Source organism: Salvelinus fontinalis, chromosome 8 (assembly GCF_029448725.1).
Source record: "Salvelinus fontinalis isolate EN_2023a chromosome 8, ASM2944872v1, whole genome shotgun sequence".
NCBI classification, from domain to species: Eukaryota; Metazoa; Chordata; class Actinopteri; order Salmoniformes; family Salmonidae; genus Salvelinus; species Salvelinus fontinalis.
Genome location: NC_074672.1, coordinates 1961718 through 1987227, shown reverse-complemented (window position 1 = coordinate 1987227; position 25510 = coordinate 1961718). Strand labels below are relative to the sequence as shown.

At 42.2% G+C, this 25510-nt stretch overlaps 1 protein-coding gene across 3 annotated transcripts in view; it reads right to left on the bottom strand.

The window, feature by feature from the left end:
- The window catches only part of LOC129860362 (mediator of RNA polymerase II transcription subunit 24), a 34738-nt gene extending 24157 nt beyond the window's left edge, over positions 1 to 10581 (bottom strand). For all 3 annotated transcript variants that reach the window (XM_055930698.1, XM_055930700.1, XM_055930701.1), the window contains exons 1-3: positions 10470 to 10581; positions 9565 to 9695; positions 9380 to 9462 (exon numbers count right to left, since the gene is read on the bottom strand). In XM_055930698.1, the coding sequence (XP_055786673.1) occupies positions 9380 to 9462; positions 9565 to 9694 (213 nt within the window). In that variant the 5' untranslated portion in view covers position 9695; positions 10470 to 10581. The remainder of the gene's footprint in view (positions 1 to 9379; positions 9463 to 9564; positions 9696 to 10469) is intronic.
- Positions 10582 to 25510: the final 14929 nt, after the last annotated feature.

The following is a 25510-nucleotide window of genomic DNA, read 5'->3' as shown; positions in this document are numbered from 1 at the left end:
CCATTTGCTATGAGACTCGAAATTGAGCTCAGATGCATCCTGTTTCAAATGATCATCCTTGAGATGTTTCTACAACTTGATTGGAAAAACCAAGCCATGAGGTCAAAGGAATTGTCCGCAGAGCTCCGAGAAAGGATTGTGTCGAGGCACAGATCTGGGGAAGGGTACCAAAACATTTCTGCAGGATTGAAGGACACCAAGAGCACAGTGGCCTCCATTTTTAAATGGAAGAAGTTTGGAACCACCAAGACTCTTCCTAGAGCTGGCCGCCCAGCCAAACTGAGCAATCAAGGGAGAAGGACCTTGGTCAGGGAGGTGACCAAAAACCCGATGGTCACTGACAGAGCTCCTCTGTGGAGATGGGAGAACCTTCCAGAAGGACAACAACCATAAGCACACAACCACAACAACGCAGGAGTTGCTTTGGGACAAGGCTCTGAATCTCCTTGAGTGGCCCAGCCAAAGCCCGGACTTGAACCTGATCGGAAATCTTCGGAGAGACCTGAAAATAGCTGTGCAGCGACGGTCCCCATCCAACCTGACAGAACTTGAGACAATCTGCTGAGAAGAATGGGAGAACCTCCCCAAATACAGGTGTGCCAAGCTTGTAGCATCATACCCAAGACTTGATAGAGGTCGACCGATTAATCGGAATGGCCGATTAATTAGGGCCGATTTCAATCGGAAATGTTTTTTTTTGTTGTTTTTTTTACACCTTTATTTAACTAGGCAAGTCAGTTAAGAATACATTCTTATTTTCAATGACGGCCTAGGAACGGTGGGTTAACTGCCTTGTTCAGGGGCAGAACGACAGATTTTTACCTTGTCAGCTCAGGGATTCAATCTTGCAACCTTACGGTTAACTAGTCCAACGCTCTAACCACCTGCCTCACGAGGAGCCTGCCTGTTACGCGAATGCAGTAAGAAGCCAAGGTAAGTTGCTAGCTAGCATTACACTTATCTTATAAAAAAAAAAAATCTATCAATCATAAATCACTAGTTATAACTACACATGGTTGATGATATTACTAGTTTATCTAGCGTGCCCTGCGTTGCATATAATCGATGCGGTGCGCATTCGCGAAAAAGGACTGTCGTTGCTCCAACGTGTACCTAACCATAAACATAAACGCCTTTCTTAAAATCAACACACAGAAGTATATATTTTTAAACCTGCATATTTAGCTAAAAGAAATCCAGGTTATTAACAGGCAATATTAACTAGGTGAAATTTTGTCCCTTCTCTTGCGTTCATTCCACGCAGAGTCAGGGTATATGCAACAGTTTGGGCCGCCTGGCTCATTGCGAAATAATTTGCCAGAATTATGACATAACATTGAAGGTTGTGCAATGTAACAGGAATACTTAGACTTATGGATGCCACCCATTAGATAAAATACGGAACGGTTCCGTATTTCACTGAAAGAATAAACGTTTTGTTTGAGATGATAGTTTCCGGATTCGACCATATTAATGACCTAAGACTCGTATGTGTGTTATTAAGTTATAATTAAGTCTATGATTTGATAGAGCAGTCTGACTGAGCGATGGAAGGCACCAGCAGGCTCGTAAGCATTCATTCACACAGCACTTTCGTGCATTTTTCCAGCAGCTTTTTGCAATGCTTCAAGCATTGCGCTGTTTATGACTTCAAGCCTATCAACTCCCGAGATTAGGCTGGTGTAACCAATGTGAAATGGCTAGCTAGTTAGCGGGGTGCGCGCTAATAGCGTTTCAAACGTCACTCGCTCTGAGAATTGGATTAGTTGTTCCCCTTGCTCTGCATGGGTAACGCTGCTTCAAGGGTGGCTGTTGTCGATGTGTTCCTGCTTCAAGACCAGGTAGCGGCGAGGAGAGGGATGGAAGCTATACTGTTACAATGGCAATACTAAAGTGCCTATAAGCACATCCAATAGTCAAAGGTACATGAAACACAAATCGTAGAGAGAGAAATAGTCCTATAATTCCTATAATAACTACAACCTAAAACTTCTTACCTGGGAATATTGGAGACTCATGTTAAAAGGAACCACCAGCTTTCATATGTTCTCATGTTCTGAGCAAGGAATTTAAACGTTAGCTTTCTTACATGGCACATATTGCACTTTTACTTTCTTCTCCAACACTTTGTTTATGCATTATTTAAACCAAATTGAACATGTTTCACTAAATGGATTTTATTGATGTATTATAGTAAGTTAAAATAAGTGTTCATTCAGTATTGTTGTAATTGTCATTATTACAAATAAAATAGGCCGATTAATCGGTAGCGGCTTTTTTGATCCTCCAATAATCGGTATCGTGTTGAAAAATCATAATCGTTCGACCTCTACTTGAGGCTGTAATGTTTTCTGCCCCTCCCAAAAGATAAGAATTTGTAGATTATTGGCCCTCTTTCTGGGATTCACCAACAAACAGGACCACACCTGTCCTGCTGAGGAGTGACGGACTCCATCCTAGCTGGAGGGGTGCTCTCATCTATGAACATAGAGCCCCGTGTAACTCCTCTAGCGCTACAATGAGATAGCCTGCCAGCTTAGTGAACTCTGTCTGCCACTAGCACACAGTCAGTGTAGTCAGCTCAGCTATCCCCATTGAGACCATGTTTGTGCCTCGATCTAGGTTGAGCAAAACATACGTGATCGCCTTAACAATATCACTGGAATAAAGACCTCCCTTCCTGTCATTATTGAAAGAGATTGATCTCACATCTCAAAATAGGGTTAATTAATGTTAGATCCTTCACTTCCAAGGCAGTCGTAGACAATGAACTAATCACTAATCATAATCTTGAAGTGACTGGCCTGGCTGAGAGATGGCCCAAGCCTGATGAATGTAAGGTGTTAAAATGAGGCCTCTCCGCATGGTTACACTAGTGACCATATCCCCCGTGCATCCCGCAAAGGCGGAGGTGTTGCTAACACTTATGAGAGCAAATTGCAATTTACAGAAAAAAAAGACTGTCTTTTGAGCTTCTAGTCATGAAATCTATGCAGCCTAGTCAATCACTTTTTATAGCTAGTGTTTACTGGCCTCCTGGGCCGTGTACAACGTTCCTCACTGAATTCCCTGAATACCTAATCAGACATTGTAGTCATGGCAGATATTCACATTTTTGGTGACTTCAATTGTCCCATGGAAAAGTCCACAGACCCACTCCAAAAGTCTTTCAGAGCCATCATCGACTCAGTGGGTTTTGTCCAACATGTCTCCGGACCTACTCACTGCCACACTCTGGTCATAGTTTTGTCCCGTGGAATAAATGTTGTGGATCTTAATGTTTTTCCTCATAATCCTGGACTACCGGACCACCATTTTATTACATTTGCAATCGCAACAAATAATCTGCTCAGACCCCAACCAAAGATAATCAAAAGCCGTGCTATAAATTCTCAGACAACCCCAAGATTCCTAGATGCCCTTCCAGACTCCCTCCACCTACCCAAGGACATCGACGTACACAAATCGGTTAACCACTTAACTGAGGATCTTAATTTAACCTTGCGTAATACCCTAGATGCAGTCGCACCCCTAAAAACAAAACATTGGTCACAAGAAATTTGCTCCCTGGTATACAGAAAATACCCGAGCCCTGAAGAAAGCTTCCCAAAAAATTGGAACTGTGATTGTGCTCCACCATTTCCGTTCCAACTAACTTGGATAGACAGTACCGTGCAATATCGAAGAGTCAATCGTAGCCTTAACAGTTGCTTAACACTGCTGCTCGATCCTATTTTTCCAACCTAATTGAGGAGAATAAGAACAATCCAAAATGTATTTTTGATCCTGTCGCAAAGCTAACTAAAAAGCAGCATTCAACAGAGGTTAGCTTTCACTTCAGCAGTGATAAATTCAAACTTCGAGGAAAAGATCATGATCATTAAAAAACTAATTACAGACTCCACTTTGAATCTGCGTATTTCTCCAAAGCTCAGTTGTGCTGAAAGAGCTACTTCCTGTGCTTGGCCCTCCTGTTGAAGCCCTCCTGTCCCTATCGACCAGATGTGTACCAAACTCACTAAAAGTGGCAGTATTAAAGCCTCTCTTGAAAAAGCCAAACCTTGACCCGGAAAATATAAAAAACTAAAATCGGCCTATATCAAATCTCCCATTCCTTTCAATACTTTTTAAAAAGCTTTTGCGCAGCAACTCACTGCCTTCCTGAAGACAAATAATGTATATGCTTCAGTCTGGTTTTAGACCCCATCATAGCACTGAGACTGCCGTCGTAAAGGTGGTAAATCGGTCCTCGTGCTCCTAGACCTTAGTGCTGCTTTTGACACCCTCGATCACCACATTCTTTTGAAGAGATTGGAAACCCAAATTGGTCTACACGGACAAGTTCTTGCCTAGTTCAGATCTCATCTGTCGGAAAGATAGCGGTTTGTCTCTGTAGATGGTTTGTCCTCTGACAACTCAATTGTAAGTTTCGGCGTTCCTCAAGGTTCCCTATTAGGACCAATATTGTTTTCACTATATATTCTAACTCTTGGTAATGTCATTCAGAAACACAATGTCAACATTCACTGCTATGCCGACTACACCCAGCTGTACATTTCGATGAAACATGGTGAAACCCCAAAATGCCTACCCCGAAAGCCTGTGTCTCAGACATAAGGAAGTGGATGGCGGCAAATGTTTCACTTTTAAACTTGGGACAAAACAGAGATGCTAGTTCATGTCCCAAGAAACAAAGATCTGCTGTTCAATCTGACAATTAATATTGATGGTTGTACAGTCGTCTCAAATAAACCTGAAGGACCTCGCCTTTACTCTGGACCCTGATCTCTCTTTTGACAATCATATCAAGAATATTTCAAGGACAGCATTTCTCCATCTTTGTAAAATTGCAAAAATCTGAAACTTTTTGTAAAATAATTATGCAGAAAAGCTAATCCATGCTTTTGTCACTTCTAGATTAGGTTACTGCAATGCTCTACTCTCGGCTACCCGGACAAAGCACTAAAAAACCTCAGGTAGTGCTAAACACGGCTGCTAGAACCTTAACCAGGACCAAAATATTTGATCACATTACTCCAGTGCTAGCCTCTCTACATTGGCTTCCTGTTAAGGCTACGACTGACTTCAAGGTTTTACTGCTAACCTACAAAACATTACATGGGCTTGCTCCGACCCATCTCTCCGATTTGGTCCTGCCGTACATACATAGACGTATGCTATGGTCACAAGACGCAGGCCCATTGTCCCTAGAATTTCTAAGCAAACAGCTGGAGGCAGGGCTTTCTCCTTCAGAGCTCAATTTTTATAGAATGATCTGCCTATCCATGTGAGAGACGCAGACTCGGTCTCGACCTTTAAGTCCTTACAGAAGACTCATCTCTTCAGTAGATCCTATGATTGAGTGTAGTCTGGCCCAGGGTTGCGAAGGTGAACGGCAAGACAACGGAATCACAAACTGGCCTTGCCGTTTCTGCCTGGCCGGCTCCTCTCTCCACGGGGATTCTCTGCCTCTGACCCTATTACGGGGGCTGAGTCACTGGCTTACTAGTAGTGCTCTTCCATCCAGTCCCTAGGAGGGGTGCATCACTTGAGTGAGTTGAGTCACAGACGTGATCTTCCTGTCCGGTTTTGCTCCCCCTCTGGCTTGTGCGGTGGAGGAGATCTTTGTGGGCTATACTCAGCCTTGTCTCAGGGTAGTCGGTTGGTGGTCCGTTGATATCCCGCTAGTGGTGTGGGGGCTGTGCTTTGGCAAAGTGGGTGTGGTTGTATCCTGCCTGGTTGGCCCTGTCTGGGGGTATATTGTCGGACGGGGCCACAGTGTCCCCTGACCCACTGCATGTCTCAGTCTCCAGTATATATGCTGCAATAGTCTATGTGCCAGGGGGCAAGGGTCAGTCTGTTATATTTGGTGTAATTCTCCTTTCTTATCTGGTGTCCTGTGTGAATTTAAGTATGCTCCCTTTAATTCTATCTCTCTCCCTCTCGGAGAACATGAGCCCTAGGATCCCCTAGGACTACCTGGCCTGATGACACCTTGCTGTCCCCAGTCCACCTGGTCGTGCTGCTGTTCCAGTTTCAAATGTTCTGCCTGCGGCTAGGGAACCCTGACCTGTTCACCGGATGTGCTACCTTGTCCCGGACCTGCTGTTTTCGACTCCCCCTCTCTACCGCATCTGCTGTCTCTAACTCAATGCTCGGCTATGAAAAGCCAATTGACATTTAAACCTGAGGTACTGACCGGTTGCCCTCGACAACCACTGTGAATTTTATTTGACCATGCAGGTCATCTATGAACATCTTGAAGAACAATCTGGCCTTAAAATGGCAATGTACTCTTATAACCTCCACCCGCCAGAAGAGGACTGGCCACACCTCAGAGTCTGGTTCACCTCTAGGTTTAATCCTAGGTTCAAGCCTTTCTATCTAGCTGGCTAGACATCTGATTGAAATATCACAGACTATTTACTCATTCTCCGAGTCAAAGGAGGGTTTTTGTTTGGGGGATTTCTGTTGACACGGCAGAGTTTCCCGTTGGACAAGGTGGCGAATGAATGCGCTGCTAACAAGGCAAAGCTGGGGGAGCTGACAAGTATAACGAGCATACATGAATCATTCACAGAGTTAGGCGCGATTAGAACGCCAATCAAGAAGCCTTGAGCAACACTGGGAATGCAATAAGTGCGTAAACGACAATGAACAAAATAAACTAAGGTGCGTAAACGGCATTTACCCACCACTACGTCCCTGTTTGGGTCTGGCAAAACCCATTCATAAACATCAATATCCCGCCAGGCAAGATTGAATCTATATTTGCCTGGCATTTTAACCATCAATGTGACGTTTGGCGGCGCCTAATCAGTCAGTTCTGTACCTGCCTGTCTGAGTGGCAGTGTGGGTGGAATGAGCGAGCTCGCTTGGCAACCAGAGCGCAAAACACAAACTTATCAAACTCGGTAGTCTGCCTGGAAATAAATTCGCTAGACCAAGGCATTTCTAATATTAACGCATTTCCTCATTTTCTGTTCTCCTCTCATTTGAATTAAAGTGCCAACTTGAGAAAATGTCTGATTTAAGGTATTCCAGTACTTGAATTTCAGAGTGCCAAACTCGAGTACCTTAATAACCTGTTGGGGATGGGGGCGCTGTTTAGACTATTTATGCTAATGTGGCTAATTTTTTAAACGGCTTCCCACAAAATCCTTGATCGTACAATATGCATATTATTATTATTATTGGATAGAAAACAGTCTATAGTTTCTATAGGAGTTGAAATTTTGTCTCTAAGTGGAACAGAGCCCATTCTACAGCAATTTCCCTGACATGGAGTCAGATTTGAGAAACGTTGGCCACTTTTCTGAAGTCATTTAAAAGGGCTCTGTCGTTGCTATGACTATACGGACACTTCTTACGTCTTCCCCTGGATGCCTTTACGTGATGACGATTCCAACGGGCTCGATTGCTCGTTCACAGGCCCTACAAATGAAAAAAACCTTTAGCTAGCAAGTCTTTTCTTGCTGCGTAACGCGCGTGGAAGACACCGACCCTCTCCTGTTCCAAGCGTTAGTTTAGCCTGTTATATTTCTCCGGTCATCTTTTCACTCGTTATAGGAGTTACAAACATCACAAAGTAGTTAATTTAAAGCGTTTTATAGCAATTTATATCCGTTTAGTGCGATTTTGGGACATTTATTTTTGCAACGATGTGAAAAGTTGGGCACGCTTTTCAGTTCATCCCGAACGTAGTTGACATTTCCACATGGCAAGAGGACAGCTTTCCACCAAAAGACGATTTCTCCCAAGAAAGGATCCTTTGCCCAAGATACTGATGGAAGAACAGCTCAAGGTAGGACATTTTTATTATGATAAATCGTGTTTCTGTCGAAACATTTTAGTGGCTTAGGACGCCATGTTTTTTGACGTAGCTTCGCTTGGCGCAAACTGTATTGAAAAGTAAGGATAAATTAAAAAATGTAATAACGCAATTGTATTAAGAATTAAATTGTCTATCAATCCCTGTCCACCCTATATTTTTTAGTCACGTTTATGAGTATTTATGTATAAGAGTAGATCACTGTCTAAGTGGCGCAAGGACGTTTTCTTTACCAGCTTGTCTACATTTCACATTGTCTAACCATGATTTTGGTGGCTAAATATAAACATTTTCGATCAAACTGTATATGCATGTTGTAATGTGATGTTACAGGAGTGTCATCGGAAGAATTCTGAGAAGGTTAGTGAAAAAATTAATATCTTTTGGCGATGTTGACTTTTATCGCTCACTTTGGCTAGAATCAATGCTGGGCTGCTAATTGCTATGTGCTAAGCTAATATAACGATTTATTGTGTTTTCGCTGTAAGACACTTAGAAAATCTGAAATATTGTCTGTATTCACAGGATCTGTGTCTTTCGATTCGTGTATGCTGTGTATTTTTACGAAATGTTTGATGATTAGTAGTTAGGTAAACACGTTGCTCATTGTAATTATTCTAGTCCATTTGTGATGGTGGGTGCAATTGTAAACTATGCCATATACCTGAAATATGCACTTTTTTCTAACAAAACCTATCCCATACCATAAATATGTTATCAGACTGTCATCTAATGAGTTTTTTTGTTGGTTAGGGGCTATAAATATCTTAGTTTAGCCGAATTGGTGATGGCTACTGGTGTTGGTGGACAACTAAAAGATGGTGGATTATGCTAATGTGTTTTTAGGTAATAGATGTACATCTTTACATATTGTGTCTTCCCTGTAAAACATTTTAAAAATCGGAAATGTTGACTGGATTCATAAGATCTGTGTCTTTCATTAGCTGTATTGGACTTTAATGTGTGAAAGTTAAATATTTAAAAAAAATATTTTTTTTGAATTTCGCGGCACTGGTTTTTCAGTGGGGGGGGGGGGGGGGGGGGTGCCGCTAGCGCCACGCTGATCCTAGACAGGTTAAGCACCTTGTGTGAACCCTACACACAGTATCCACATTTAAAGGCAGGGGAGACGACGACAGCAATAGTCAACGGTATGCCACAGAAATAATATTCTATTGCGTACATTTCTTTCCATGGCAGTCCACCATTATATAATATACTGACCTGTTTATGATGTAGTACATGGCACCATTGTAATCCTTGACCATCAAAACATAGGGTTAGACATTACACGTTCTATGTTTTCATGTTTGGTTCAGGAGATATGACGCAAAATACATTATTTGGTTATGGTGAAATGGAAAATGGCCGCTATGAGTCGTTTTTGTGATGGCTCCATATCTGAAAATGTTAAGGGCCTCAAACAGTACAGGTGAACCAACTTTCATGCTTTTATCAAAAAGTTATAATTTACACATATCGTCTGGAATGTGTGTGTATTTTGAGGTTGTATATGGTAAAATATGTTTTTCAAAATGTGAACCTTACCTGGGAACTGATGGCATACTTGAGGTAGGACAAGATGAGCGGGTTGGGAGAAGGGCCAATCATTGCCTGCTCCATGAGAGCCTCTGGAACATAGGGAAATGCAACAATAATGAAATCATACACATTCATTGTATACTTTCCACTTCCCGTGCATTTAAATGGATGATCAACATAAATCAGCTGACCTGCCAAGTTGAGGTAGTCCCATGTGGCTCCCTTTGGGAAGTTCTTTTTGATGTTGATGGCCCATTGATAGTCGCTCCAGCGCTCCTTCCAAGCCTGGAGGATGGCTTGTTTCAAATTGACCACCTTCATACTGACAAGTGGCACACACATTATCTATCAACCACATGCCTTACATGGAATTCAAGAGTTCGTTTTTTTTTGCATATGTCAATGTCATAAGCTCCATGATGTACGTTTTTCTTGGTGAAACTAGCAACAAAGTTGTGCATAGTCGACACTGCTGGCTCACGACTTAGATGCTATGCATGTACCTCTGGTTCATGTAATATGCGTCGGACCGCAATGATGCTTGTAGTGCAGATCCGACACGCATGCATGAACCAGAACCAGTCTGCCTTTAAAGTGTTAAAGTTGTTTATTCGTATTTTGGAGAAATTACACCCTGCCCACACAGATAATTTGCCCGCGCTCAACCAACATCGTTGCTATGGTGAGAAGTAACAAAAGTATTGAAGAAATCTGGAAAGGATATGTCAAAGAATACTCAGGCGCACGTAACGCGTCGCTATACCCATGAACCGGCAGAACCGGGCATAACTCCTACATACACACTCTACCGTACCGGATGAGACTTTCTAGCTCGTGTATTGTTTTCCCCCGTGTAGACTATGTTTGCACGACAGTTGTTGACTAATTATAATGTACATTTGAGAAATATAATTATCTACCAAAAACATGACAAGCTAGCAATCTGTCTTCCTCAGCAAAGTGGCTAGCTAGCTACAGCTAGCTGTCTGTCTGTGCAGGCAGGGTGAAGTTAAACGAGAGCCCTGTCGTATTCAATATGAATACTATGATATACGTAACGTTAGATAGATAAACTACCAGTTAAATTAATACTCACATGAAACGTCGAGAATGTATAAATGTAACGTTAGCCTAACGTGGTACTCAGAGAGATTTATAAGACAATGAACGCCATCTTTTTCATCTTTTTCTCTTTTTTTGTATTATAAAAACATCGTTAGCATTGATTGGTCAAGAGAAACAGTTCTGAGTAAACAGCAAGCCCATTGGTTTCTTTCGTTCAAACCTGTCGTGACCAATTTCTGCCGCTAGATGTCACCACAATCCCACTTACAGTACCAGTCAAAATGTTGGTCACCGAGTCGTTCAAGGGTTTTTCTTAATTGTACTATTTTCTACAATGTAGAATAATAGTGAAGACATCAAAACTGTGAAATAACACATATGGAATCATGCTCTTTTGCACACCAGTATTTCTAGTTGCACATCCTCATCTGCACATCTGTCACTCCAGTGTTATTTGCTAAATTATAATTACTTCGCCACTATGGCCTATTTATTGCCTTACCTCCTTACTTCATTTGCACACACTGTATACATATTTTCTATTGTGTTATTGACTGTACGTTTGTTTATCCCATATGTAACTTTGTGTTGTTGTTTTTTCGCACTGCTTTGCTTTATCTTGGCCAGGTCGCAGTTGTAAATAAGAACTTGTTCTCAACTGGCCTACCTGGTTAAATAAAGGTGAAATAAAAATAAAACAATTTGTTAATAAACAAATCAAAATATATTTTAGATTATTCAAAGTAGCAACCCTTTGCCTTGATGAGAGCTTGCACACGCTTGGCATTCTCTCAACCAGTATGATGAGGTAGTCACCTGTAATGCATTTCAATGCCTTATTAAAAGTTAATTTATGGAATTTCTTTCCTTTCCTAATGCGTTTGAGCCAATCTGTTGTGTTGTGACAAGATAGGGGTGGTATACAGGAGATAGCCAAGATCAAGTCCATATTATGGTAAGAACAGCTCAAATAAGCAAAGAGAAACGACAGTCCATCATTACTTTAAGACATGAAGGTCAGTCAATGTGGAACATTTCAAGAACATTGAACATTTCTTCAAGTGCATTTGCAAAAACCATCAAGCGCAATGATGAAACTGGCTCTCATAAGGACCGCCACATGAAAGGAAGACCCAGAGTTACCTCTGCTGCAGAGGATAAGTTCATTAGAGTTACCAGCCTCAGAAATTCCAGCCCAAATAAATTAGTTCAAGTAACAGACACATTTCAACATCAAGTGTTCAGAGGAGACTGCGTGAATCAGGCCTTCATGGTCGAATTGCTGCAAAGAAACAACTAATAAAGGACACCAATAAGAAGAAGAGACTTGCTTGGGCCAAGAAACATGAGCAATGGACAGTAGACCTGTGGAAATCTCTCCTTTGGTCTAATGAGTCCAAATTTAGATTTTAGGTTCCAACCGCCGTGTCTTTGTGAGATGCAGAGTAGGTGAACAGATGATCTCTGCATGTGTAGCTCCCAACATGAAGTATGGAGGAGGAGGTGTGATGGTGTGGGGGTGCTTTGCTGGTGACACTGTCAGTGATTTATTTAGAATTCAAGGCACACTTAACCAGCATGGCTACCACAGCATTCTGCAGCGATACGCCATCCCATCTGGTTTGCGATTAGCGGGACTATCATTTGTTTTTCAATAGGTTAATGACCCAACACACCTCCGGGCTATGTAAGGGCTATTTGATCAAGAAGGAGAGTGATGGAGTGCTGAATCAGATGACCTAGCCTCTACAGTCACCCGACCTCAACACAACTGAGATGGTTTGGGATGAGTTGGACTGCAGAGTGAAGGAAAAGCAGCCAACAAGTGCTCAGCATATGTGGGAACTCCTTCAAGACTGTTGAAAAAGCATTCCAGGTGAAGCTGGATGAAAGAATGCCAAGTGTGGAAAGCTGTCATCAAGAAAAGGGTGGCTACTTTGAAGAATCTAAAATATATTTTGATTTGTTTAACACTTTCTTGGTTACTACATGATTCCATATATGTTATTTCATAGTTTTGAGGTCTTCACAATTTTTCTACAATGTAGAAAATAGTAAAAATAAAGAAAAACCCTTGAATGAGTAGGTGTGTCCAAACTTTTGACTGGTACTGTATGTTGGATGAGCTCCTTGCCACAGAACAATTACATTTTTTGGTTTGGCTGAGAGCTTAGAGTAACAAATCACATAGACTTAGACAATTCTAGTGCCAAAAAGCCCATTTTAGCATTTTAGCCATTGAGGAATTTCACATGTTGAAGTAGTCAACTGGGTGGGACTTCCTATGGGTTAAAGACAGGATCACATAATTCCATCCAGTTCACCAGGAGAGGTCAGCCAATGAATTATACTCGTGAACAAACATTCCAACCATTACTGCATGTGGCAGTAAATCGCCAACTCATAGCAGTAATGGAGGAAGATAATGGACTACTTCAAAATGGAGATGGGCTCAATGGGGCTGCACGTGTTCTCACAGGCGCCACAATAGGAAAGATACAGAGATGTGTCATCTGTCTATGTCTATGACAAATCCTCACAGAGAATACAGTGGGTTAGGTGTAAATTAACAAACAAAGATGATATGGAAACACAATTACTAATTTAATGGTAACATATCACACTAAAAAGGCCACAATAGGCCTACTAGTTCTGAGACATTAACCGAAATGTTGGTTATTTTTTGTTTTTTAAACAACTAATAGACAGACCGATTCAATTATTTGAAATCCATGTTGTTCTGTATTTTTTCTGAGCTCAATGTGCACATTGCACCGTTTCTCAAGAGATAAATGAGTTACAGCCTGAACTGTGCCTGAACTGTGCGATGTAGTATGGAGTTGTAGATTCCAACATGACCAATATTGTACATAGAGTAATGGTTAAAACGTAGTAATTAACTACAATGACCATAATCCATTAAGCATCTACGTCTGTGTTTCTTTTACGCCTGCTACGGAAGAGAGAGAAGAATGCAGTATTGTGAGGGGGATGTAGAGAGCAGCTGTTGCTTCGTGAGCAGTGGAGGCTGGTGGGAGGAGCTATAGGAGGATGGGCTCATTGTAATGGCTGGAATGGAATGAATGGAACGGTATCAAACACATCAAACATATGGAAACCACGTTTGACTCCGTTCCATTGATTCCATTCCAGCCATTACAATGAGCCCATCCTCCTATAGCTCCTCCCATCAGCCTCCACTGTTCACAATGTATCTCTACCTGAAAATACATGATCTAAGTGATTGATAGTTGGTATTCAACAATCATTAAAGTATACCTTATTTACTTTGTAGAACTTCAAAATAGTGATTTTTGTCAGAAAGCATAGGCAGCAGCTCTATGGAGATGAGATGGTGACTTGGAATGAAATAATAAAGTCATCAGATAAAACAAATGTAATATACACAACTGAAATATTATATTAACGTAAAGTAATGTGAAAAAATGATGGTTAATATGCAGTAATGATAAGCAGTAATGGGCTGTCAACACCATCATGGGACTTGAATACATTTTTTTATTCTGTGTTGTTACAGCATTCAACCCACATAATGCCAGTGGTGTAAATAACTTAAGTAAAAATACTTTAAAGTACTACTTAAGTCATTTTTTGGGGTATCTGTACTTTACTTTACTATATATATTTTTAACAACTTTTACTTTTACTTCACTACATTCATGAAGAAAACAATGTACTTTTTACTCCACAGATTTTCCCTGACACTCAAAGTACTCGTTACATTTTGAATGGCTAACGACAGGAAAATGGTCCAATTCACCCACTTATCAAGAGAACATCCCTGGTCACCCCTATTTCCTCTGATCTGACGGGCTCACTAAACACAAATGCTTTGTTTGTAAATTATGTCTGAATGTTGGAGTGTTCCCCTGGTTATCCCTAAATAATAAAAATAAAAATAAATCGTGCCATCTGGTTTGTTTAGTATATGGAATTTGAAATAATTTATACTTTTACTTCACTTTCAATACTTACCTTAAGTATATTTTAGCAATTACATTTACTTTTGATACTTAGGTATATGTAAAACCATACGTGTTATTATCTGATATCTTACATAATGTAACTATTTAATTTACCACAGTAGATTAGCAAAGCGTGAATGAATGACGTGAGAAAGAATGGAATTCTTATGTAATAGGGGCATTCATTTTGGGGGTTCTCAGTAAGGTCCTTGTCTGTAGTAGTGGGGACCTGTCACTGTGTGTCTCCGGTTTCACTTGTCTTTGTCAGCAGCAATGTCCTCTGTCCTCTGTGTGCCCATCTCAGACGCCATATTAGTCCTGTCAGTGGCCCATCCCTAAGGGCCCATAGTTACCATACAAAACCATTGAAGATGAGAGGTAGTGTAGTGCATTGCATTAAATGCAGAACTCCCTGGTTAAATGCAGGACTCTTCGGTTATTGTTGTGCCTGGCTTAAAGTGGCATAGTCACAGACAATGTCAGGTTGGGCGAGATGCTGTCTCCCCCTAATACCCCACGCCTCCAACCCAGCCTGTCTTTGTGTGGACGTTCTGTTCCCCAGAGCCCCCCTCCACAATGGCTCCCATTCTGCCTGACACAGGAGACACTGTCTGGGCCGAAGCAGGACCTGTGTCCACTGGGGACACAGTGATGTGATTGATAGAGTAACCTAAGTTATCAGCCGTAAAAGAAACGCCAGAGCAGCGTTTCTTCCTTTCTGGTCTTGACGAAATAAGAAAATAGTCGGTGGAGGTTCTTTTCTGCACTGTTGAACTAATCCAGTAAATGTGGAGGAGGAGTTAAGATATAGTGTCACCTTGTTAAAACATCACTAGGGTAGGGGGCACTATTTTCACCTCCGGATGAAAAGCGTGCCCAAAATAAACTGCCTGCTTCTCAGGCCCAGAAGCTAGGATATGCATATAATTGGTAGATTTGGACAGAAAACACTCTAACGTTTCCAAAACTGTTAAAATAATGTCTGTGAGTAAAACAGAACTGATATGGCAGGCAAAAGCCTGAGAAAAATCCATCCAGGAAGTGGGATTCTTTTATGTTTGTAGTTTTCTTTTGAATGCAATTACAGTATCCATTGACTTAGGACTCAAGTTGCACTAGATATCAACAGTCTTTAGAAATTGTTTCAGGCTTGTATTCTGAAAAATGAGGGAGTAAGACCACTGAATGAGTGGACACTGCAGTGTCCCAGAGGTTTTTCATGCGCACGACCGAGAGTGTGCCTTTCTTGTTTTCCTTTTATATTGACAAAGCTTTTGTCCGGTTGAAATATTATTGATTATTATGACTAAAAACAACCTGAGGATTGATTATAAACATTGTTTGACATGTTTCTACGAACTTTACTGATACTTTTCGGATTTTTCGTCTACCTGTTGTGACTGCCTTTGAGCCTGTGGATCACTGAACAAAACACACAAACAAAACTGAGGTTTTTGGATATAAAGAGGGACTTTATCGAACAAAACGAACATTTATTAAGTAAATGGGAGTCTTGTGAGTGCAACCATATGAAGATCATCAAGGTAAGTTATTAATTTTATTGCTATTTCTGACTTTTGTAACTCCTCTACATGGCAGGTAACTGTTTGTAATGATTTGTCCCCTGGGCGCTGTTCTCAGATAATCACATGGTATGCTTTCGACGTAAAGCCTTTTTTGAAATCTGACACCGTGGTCTTTAAACCGATGTATAACACTTGTATGTTTTATGAATTTTTATGAGTATTTCTGTTTTTGAATTTGGCGCTCTGCAATTTCACTGGATGTTGGGCAGGTGGGTAGTGTCCCACAACCCCAAGAGAGGTTTTAACATCCAAAAGCGGAAGTCGTGCCACAGGCTCTCGTTCCATTTCCCCTGAAAAACGGACGCATCCGGTTGTCTCAGACCCTGCAGAGGATGGTTATAAAGAGACAGTACTCTTGCTGGCATGGATGGAGAGACAGGAGGGTGGAGGGAGGGATAGAGAGATGAGAATCCCATCCCTGCTCTCTCCCAGTAAAAGGGCTATTAGAGCAGGTGATGACGGAGGCCAGTCCACTCACCAGACAGACCAAAAAGCTGCTGGTCTTTTCTCATGACTTCACCACACAGGGCACTATTCTAGGCTCCAATAGAGATAACTAAGGTTACTCAAGAAGCCATTGATACTGGATTTCATTGTGATGAAGTTGGCCAATGCTTCTCATGTTGGAAGAAATGACTCATGTTTTGCTACCTTGGTGCAAAGCCCCTGGATTCAGGGCTGCTGTATGTTTACCACTTAGTAAGGTTTCCTGTGTCAAGGTTAAATGTGATTAAAAAAAATTGGACTCGAGAAACTATTTACATAATTATAATAATCCAGTGTGCCTTGTGGCATCTAATACTCCCCTCACAAGGTGGAGGATTTGCAGTTGAACCATGTATTTATTACTGTGTTACTTTCAAAGCGGAGGTATGCTGATTCAATAGCTAAAGACCTCCAAGCTAAAAGTTTATCGCTGAGTGATATAATCTCAATAACTAACAGTAAGAACTTTTGAGAAGTGAAAGTGACCCGGAGATCCGCACAGCTTGACGGCAGCCCCTTCAACACGACTGCCCATTGAGCGAGAGCCCGTTGTTTTACTCTCACCAAAAGCCCATGCCAGAGCCACAGCCACTGGGGAGTGTGATGTGCGGCTAATTAACTTAGCTATATAGGCAGGCTCACAGAGAGCATGTACTCTACCACACACTCTGGCACCCATAGTCAGTCAGTCTGTCAGTCAGTCAGTCTCCTATTTTCAAAGGAATTTTTGTGTTGTTGGGTTGTTCCTTATTTCATAGCATTTGAAACAAAGCCCACTGCTGGCCGGGAAGTGTGTGGACATGCTAACTTGGACTACAGAAGGGGCAGCCATTCCCTTGGGTGTCATGGGTGTCTTCCTCACTCTAAAAAGTGCATTAAAGGTCCAAACCTGATGATATGACAACTATTGTAAAAATAAAAATATGTAGTTATTTGACAATATATTTTCTGGTTGCCTCAAAAAGCAGTGGAAAAATGTATAAAGGGTAGGGCCAGGAAGGCACACATTGGTGAGCGGGCCTCAGTGTTTAGGTTGTCTTTGGTTCTCCAGCTGTGGGCTATTTTTTGGGGGCCGGCGTGTCACGTGGAAGGGAGCAGCCTCCGTATGGTAGTTAACAGGTCTCATTTGCAGGGACCCTGTGTCAAGGGAGCAGGCCGGAGCAGTGGTGACACTCAGCCGAGGGGCTCAGACTGCTGCTAATAGACCATTATTGAATTCAAGCCTTTTCAGCTACAGGGTGTACCGCTAGGAACATGCTGGAATCTGAAGAACTGTCTCCGTAGTTTCATTTTTTTTAACTTACCTTTTGCCAAATATTAAGAACAAATAGGAGACATTCAACCTTTTTTCCTTGTAATATTCTGCTGTGTTTGGTTCCCAGCACGAAGGCACGGTATACAGTGTGGCAAAAAAAGTATTTAGTCAGTCACCAATTGTGCAAGTTCTCCCACTTAAAAAGACCTCTGTCATTGCCAACAAAGGGTATATAACAAAGTATTGAGATAAACTTTTGTTATTGACCAAATACTTATTTTCCACCATAATTTGCAAATAAATTCATAAAAAATCCTACAATGTGATTTTCTGGATTTTCTTTTCTCATTTTGTCTGTCATAGTTGAAGTGTACCTATGATGAAAATTACAGGCCTCTCGTTGTTTTAAGTTGGAGAACTTGCACAATTGGTGGCTGACTAAATACTTTTTTGCCCCACTGTATGTTTGTTTGAACTTGCCATGTCCACTCCGTTGACGGGGGCACATTTCAAAGCATATTTACGTAAGTATTCAGACCCTTTGCTATGAGACTCAAAATTGAGCTCAGGTGCATCCTGTTTCCATTGATCATCCTTGAGACGTTTTTTACAACTTGACTGGAGTCCACCTGTGGTAAATTCAATTGATTGGACATGATTTGGAAAGGCACACACCAGTCTATATAAGGTCCCACAGTTGACAGTGCATGTCAGAGTAAAAACCAAGCCATGAGGTCAAAGGAATTCTAATCAAATCAAATCAAATTGAATTTTTCACATGCGTCAAATACAACAGGTGTAGAGACCTTACAGTGAAATGCTTACTTACAAGCCCATAGCCCTTATCCAATAATGCAGTTTTAAGAAAAATAAGTGTTAATTAAGTAAAAAATAGATAAGTAAAAAAATGTATAATTATAATTAAATAGCAGCAGTATAATATCAGTAGTGAGTGTATATACCGGTGGTACCGGTACAGAGTCAATGTGCGGGGGCACAAGTTAGTGAAGGTAATTGAGGTAATATGTACATGTAGGTAGATTTAAAGTGACTATGCATAGAAAATAAACAGAGAGTAGCAGCAGAGTAAAGAGTGTTCTGGGTAACCCTTTGATTAGCTGTTCAGGAGTGTTCTATCTTGGGGGTAGAAGCTGTTATTAAGAAGAATGTTTAGGGTCTTCCTCTTACACCGCCTGGTATAGAGGTCCTGGATGGCAGGAAGCTTGGCCTCAGTGATGTACTGGCCGTACGCACTACCCTCTGTAGTGCCTTGCTGTCAGAGGCCGAGCAGTTGCCTTACCAGGCAGTGATGCAACCAGTCAGGATGCTCTCGATGGTGCAGCTGTAGAACTTCTTGAGGATCTGAGGAGCCATGCCAAATCTTGTCATTCTCCAGCCGGGAAATAGGTTTTGTCGTGCCCTCTTCGTGACTGTCTTGGTGTCTTTGGACCATGATAGTTTGTTGGTGATGTGGACACCAAGGAACTTGAAGCTCTCAACCTGCTCCACTACAGCCCCATTGATGAGAATGGGGGCGTGCTCGGTCCTCCTTTTCCTGTAGTCCATAATCATCTCCTTTGTCTTGATCACGTTGAGGGATAGGTTGTTATCCTGGCACCACAAGGCCAGGTCTCTGACCTCCTCCCTATAGGCTGTCTCATCTTTGTTGGTGATCAGGCCTACCACTATTGTGTCGTCGGCAAACTTAATGAAGGTGTTGAAGTCGTGCCTGGTCATGCAGTCATGGGTGCACAGGGAGTACAGGAGGGGACTGAACACGAACCCATGAGCAGCCCCCGTGTTGAGGATCAGCGTGGCAGATGTGTTATTACCTACCCTTACCACCTGTGGGCGGCCCATCAGGAAGTCCACGATCCGGTTGCAGAGGGAGGTGTTTAGTCCCAGGGTCCTTAGCTTAGTGATGAGCTTTGTGGGCACTATGTTGTTGAACTCTGAGCTGTAGTCAATAAATAGCATTCTCATGTAGGTGTTCCTTTTGTCCAGATGGGAAAGGGCAGTGTGGAGTAAAATAGAGATTGCATCATCTGTGGATCTGTTGGGGCGATATCCAAATTGGAGTGGGTCTATGGTTTCTAGGATAATGGTGTTGATGTGAGCCATGACCAGCCTTTCAAAGCACCTCATGGCTACAGACATGAGTGCTATGGGTCAGTAGTCATTTAGGCAGGTTACCTTAGTGTTCTTGGGCACAGGGACTATGGTGGCTGCTTGAAACATGTTGGTAATACAGACTCAATCAGGGACAGGTTGAAAATGTCAGTGAAGACACTTGCCAGATGGTCAGCACATGCTCAGAATACACGTCCAGGTAATCCGTCTGGCCCTGCAGCCTTTTGAATGTTTACCTGTTTAAAGAGAGTGTGATCACACAGCCGTCCGGAACAGCTGATACTCTCATGCATGCTTCAGTGTTGCTTGCCTCGAAACGAGCATAGAAGTGATTTAGCTCCTCTGGAAGGCTTGTGTCACTGGGCAGCTCTCGGCTGTGCTTCCCTTTGTAGTCTGTAATAGTTTGCATGCCCTGCCACATCCGACGAGCATCAGAGCTGGTGTAGTACGATTCAATCTTAATCCTGTATTTACTCTTTGCCGTTTTGATGGTTTGTCGGAGGGCATAGCGGGATTTCTGATATGCGTACGAGTTAGAGTCCTGCTCCTTGAAAGTGGCAGCTCTATCCTTTAGCTTAGTGCAGATGTTGCCTGTTGGCTTCTGGTTGGGGTATCTGGTTGGGGTATGTAATGGTATGTAAGTACGGTCACTGTGGGGACGACGGCATCGATGCACTTATTGATGAAGCCGGTGACTGATGTGGTGTACTCCTCAATGCCATCGTAAGAATCCCAGAACATATTCCAGTCTGTGCTAGCAAAACAGTCCTGTAGCTTAGCATCTGCGTCATCTGACCACTTGTTTATTGAGCGAGTCACTGGTACTTCCTGCTTTAGTTTTTGTTTGTAAGCCGGAATCAGGAGGATAGAATTATGGTCAGATTTGCCAAATGGAGGGCGAGGGAGAGCTTTGTATGCATCTGTGTGTGTGGAGTATAGGTGGTCTAGAGTTTTTTCCCCTCTGGTTGCACATTTAACATGCTGGTAGAAATGAGGTAAAACGGATTTAAGTTTCCCTGCATTAATGTCCCCGGCTGCTAGTAGTGCCGCATCTGGGTGAGCACTTTCTTGTTTGCTTACGGCCTTATACAGCTCATTGAGTGCGGTCTTAGTGCCAGTACTGATTTGTGGTTTATAGAAAAAAACTTTATTGGTAAATAGTGTGGTCTACAGCTTGTCACGGCTCCTCCTCTGCAGTGCAGGGGGCGGTTCCTCCTGCAGGCAGAGGAGGGTCGTTAAGTGATTGGAGCCACCTGGGCTCAGGGTATAACATTACATTTACATTTACGTCATTTAGCAGACGCTCTTATCCAGAGCGACTTACAAATTGGAAAGTTCATACATATTCATCCTGGGCCCCCCGTGGGAATTGAACCCACAACCCTGGCGTTGCAAGCGCCATGCTCTACCAACTGAGCCACACGGGACCATAGCACTCATGTATAAAACTGCTTACTAATCATCTCTCTCTCTCTCTCTCTGCTCCTCCAGGTATGCTCATGATTTGTTTGTTCCTTTTTAGTTTTGCATAGTTTTCACTCAGTCATGTTCACACACACATATTCATGCACCCGTGCACTTTACATACACCTTACATTCTGATACATCCACACCTCATTCCTGTTTCTTAGTTTAAGTTAATAGTTTGTTTAATAATAAAGAACACTTTTGAATTGGCCTATACCTGTTGTTCGTGTCCTCTCATTTGTCACAGGCTATGAGCCGGCTTGTGACAAGTGGGGACTCGTCCGGGATAGTAGTTAACTTGGGTTAGTTTAGTTCAGATTGACAATTTTTTTTGTTTGAGTGGATGTTTTGGTTGGGCCAATTTTGTTGAAGAGAGCGTTGAGAGCCATGTGTTCTTTTGGTTCAGTTAGCTTGGTAGCTAAGCAATTCACTGTGTGTTTTTCTGGGTTTTGTTCAGGTGGGAGTCCTCTCCTGTTCAGGCATATCAGCAAGTGTCAATAGGAGGCTTGTGGTGTTTTTGTTTTAGGTGGCAGTGAACGTGGGTAGAGCATCCTTTTCCCTTTTCCCCTACATCGGCTCGGGAGCACCTCCGTGGTTATGGGAGGGCCGCCAGTTTCTGGTTGTCTTTTCCACTCCACTGGTTTTGTGTGCATAAAACCCCACCACATGTGACTGCACGAAGACCAGGGCCAGTTAGTTAGTAGTTTTTGGAGGATAGTGGGGTGTGGCTCTTGTCCTTGAACCCAGATTGACAGCAGGTGAGTTGTGTTTTTTTTGAGCATTTGTAATAGTTGTATTGGTTGAGGAAAATGTCTTCCATTTTGAGTAGTTTTGTTCAAGCTCCTTCAGAGGTAGCCTTAGAATTGTGTACTAAGGAGCAGTTAATTGAAATTGCTGAACATTATCAGATTGAGATTGTTGATAAAAAAATTAAAGAGACTGTTAAAACTAGCTTAAAGCAGGGTCTTAGGGAAATGGGTGTTTTTGGCGGTCAGTCTGCTAGTAGTGAGGGTGCAAGTTTTCAGGCTAGCCCTTCATTAACTTTTGAGCAGCAGAGGGAACTGTTGCAAATGCAAAGGCAAATGCAATTAGAGCAAATGCAAATGCAATTAGAGATAGAGCGATTGAGAAATGCTAATAGACCGGAAAGACTACCACAGTTTGATGTTTCACAGAATCTTCGTTTGTTGCCTAAATTTGATGAGTCAGATCCAGACACATACTTTACTTTATTTGAGCGTATTGCGGAAGCTAGAGCTTGGTCAGATTTGGACATGACTACGTTGTTGCAATGTGTACTTACAGGTAAAGCACGTGAGGCTTTTGCAGCACTGAGTGTAGCTGACAGTAAAGTTTATGCTAAAGTTAAATCAGCAGTTCTGAAGGTCTACGAGCTTGTGCCAGAGGCATATCGTCAACGTTTTCGTTACAGGAAAAAGTTAGATTCACAAACCTATTCTGAGTTTGTTTGTGATTTAACTTCTGCATTTAATCGTTGGTGTACAGCTTCTGAAGTTAGTACTTTTGAGGGTCTGTCTAATTTGATTGTGTTAGAACAGTTCAAAAATTCTGTTCCTGACCAGGTTGCTACATACATGAATGAACGTAAAGTTAAGTCTCCAAGTGATGCAGCAATCCTTGCAGATGAGTACAGGCTAACACATAAAAGCCATTTTGAGTCAAACAGTGATATGTACCATAAAAATAACTTTACTCCTAGGAATAGGAGGTCACTTTTTTTTGGAGATTTTTTCAAAAGGCCTCGGCAGAAGTTTGGGTCTGGAGGACTTAAAGCACCGGTTAATGCTAATACCTGTCGCTACTGTTTAGTTGAAGGACATTGGAAGAAAAATTGTCCTCTGCTTAAATCAAAACAGTCAGTTCAAGTTAAACCTGCTGTGATGGCAAGTCCTGTTACAGCCTCTGACCACCAGGGTGAGCTGTTTCAGCCACTAGTTGAGTTTGATTCTCAGTTTTCCCGCTGTGATTTTTCAGCCTTTATTTCAGATGGTGTAGTGTCCCTGGTAGATGGCAACCAGAATGTTAAAATCAAGATCCTAAGAGACACTGGAGCTTTAGATTCTTTTATTCTGGAATCTGTTTTGCCGTTCTCTAAAGAGTCTGATACTGGCCGTTGTGTAATGGTATGTGGTATGGGTTTAGTTCCATTCTCTTGTCCTTTACATGAAGTTACCCTAAAATGTGGTCTGATAGAGGGTGATGTAGATGTTGGGGTTAGACCTCAGTTGCCAGTAGAGGGAGTCCACATGATTTTGGGGAATGACTTGGCAGGTAGTAAGGTGTGGGCAGATGGCAAATTAAACATCTGTAAGAAGCAACCTTCAGTGTCCCCTGCAAGGGAATCTCCGGATCAGAACTGTGTGTCTCCTGAGATATTTCCAGTTTGTGCGGTTACCCGCGCAGCCTCTCGTAAGGAGATTGAGAGTAAGCCAGAAAGTCTTGAGTTGCCAGTCAAACTCCAGACAGAACAGTTGACTAGTTCTAGAGATTCATTGATGGCTGAGCAAAAAGCCGATACTACTTTGGCTGATCTGTTTGATAAAGGGGTTCCTGATTCAGTGGTGAGGAATAGTGCTCAGTGTTATTTTCTTCTTGATGGGCTGTTGGTCAGGAAATGGGTTCCACACTATGATAAGGGTTTAGGAGAACCAGTCTTTCAAATAGTTGTACCTACTACTTTGCGAAATAAAGTGTTGCAAACTTCACATGGTGATGTGGCAGGTCATATGGGTGTTCGTAAAACGTATGATCGTATACTTCGTTATTTTTTCTGGCCACGTTTAAAGCGGGATGTATCTCAGTTTATTAAAACTTGTGATACGTGTCAGCGCACAAGCAAGCCAAATCAGGTTGTAAAGCCTGCACCGTTGTATCCAATACCAGCCGTAGGGCAACCTTTTGAGCATCTTATTATCGATTGTGTTGGGCCATTACCAAGGTCCAAGTCAGGTCATAGCTACTTATTAACTGTTATGTGTCAAGCAACCAGATATCCGGCAGCTTTTTCCTTGCGTACCATAACTTCAAAATCAGTAGTTAAAGCTTTAACTCAATTTATTTCAACATTTGGGATTCCAAAAACCATCCAGTCAGATCAGGGGTCTAACTTTACCTCTCATTTATTTGCTCAGGTTCTCAAACAGCTTAAAGTTAAACACAACAAGTCTACTGCGTTCCATGCCCAGAGCCAGGGAGCTTTGGAACGTTTTCATCAAACTTTAAAATCCTTGCTTCGTGCATATTGTACGGAACTGTCTGCCGACTGGGAGGAGGGGTTACCTTGGCTGTTACTAGCTGCTCGTGAAGTAGTGCAGGAAAGCACAGGGTTTAGCCCAAATGACTTAGTGTTTGGCCATAAGGTGCGTGGGCCTTTAGCAGTGTTGCAGGATGGTTGTTTGCCTGAGGAACCGCCCCCTGCTGGGGAACCACCTCGGAACCTTATTGACCATGTAAATGGTTTTAGGTTGAAGTTGTATAGGGCTGGTGAACTAGCGAAAGAAAAACTAAAATGTTCTCAACGGAAAATGAAACTGAAATATGACGGACAGGCTGAGCTGCGTGAGTTTAGTCCCGGTGATCGGGTACTTGCTCTTCTGCCTCTTGTAAGTTCACCTTTTCAGGCAAAATACTGTGGTCCTTTCACTGTGTTGCGTAAAGTGTCAGATTTGAACTATCTTATTGAAACCCCTAGTCATAGGAAGTCCTCTAAATTATGCCATGTGAACCTGTTAAAATTTTATCACTCCCGTGATCTAAGCAAAGTTGAAGGCACTCCAGCAGTGAGGTCAGTGTTGACTGCTGCCCCAGTCCCTGCATCTTGTGGCTTTAATTTGGTGGAGGGGGGAGAAGAGGAAGTTAAAGTTTCAGATGAGGTCTTACAAGGACGGTTGAAAAACTCCCAGACTTTGCAAAACCTTGGGGTTTTGGTAGATCATTTAGACTCTGAGAAACGTGATGAATTGGTAGCTCTTAGAAACTACCCTGTTTTGTTTTCTGACACTCCATCACAAACCCACTTAATTGAACATGATATAGACATCGGAGATGCTAAGCCTATCAAACACAGATTTGATCGTGTATCTGAGGAGAAGAGACTAAAACTGGAAACAGAGATGCAGTCTATGTTGGACACAGGTATTGA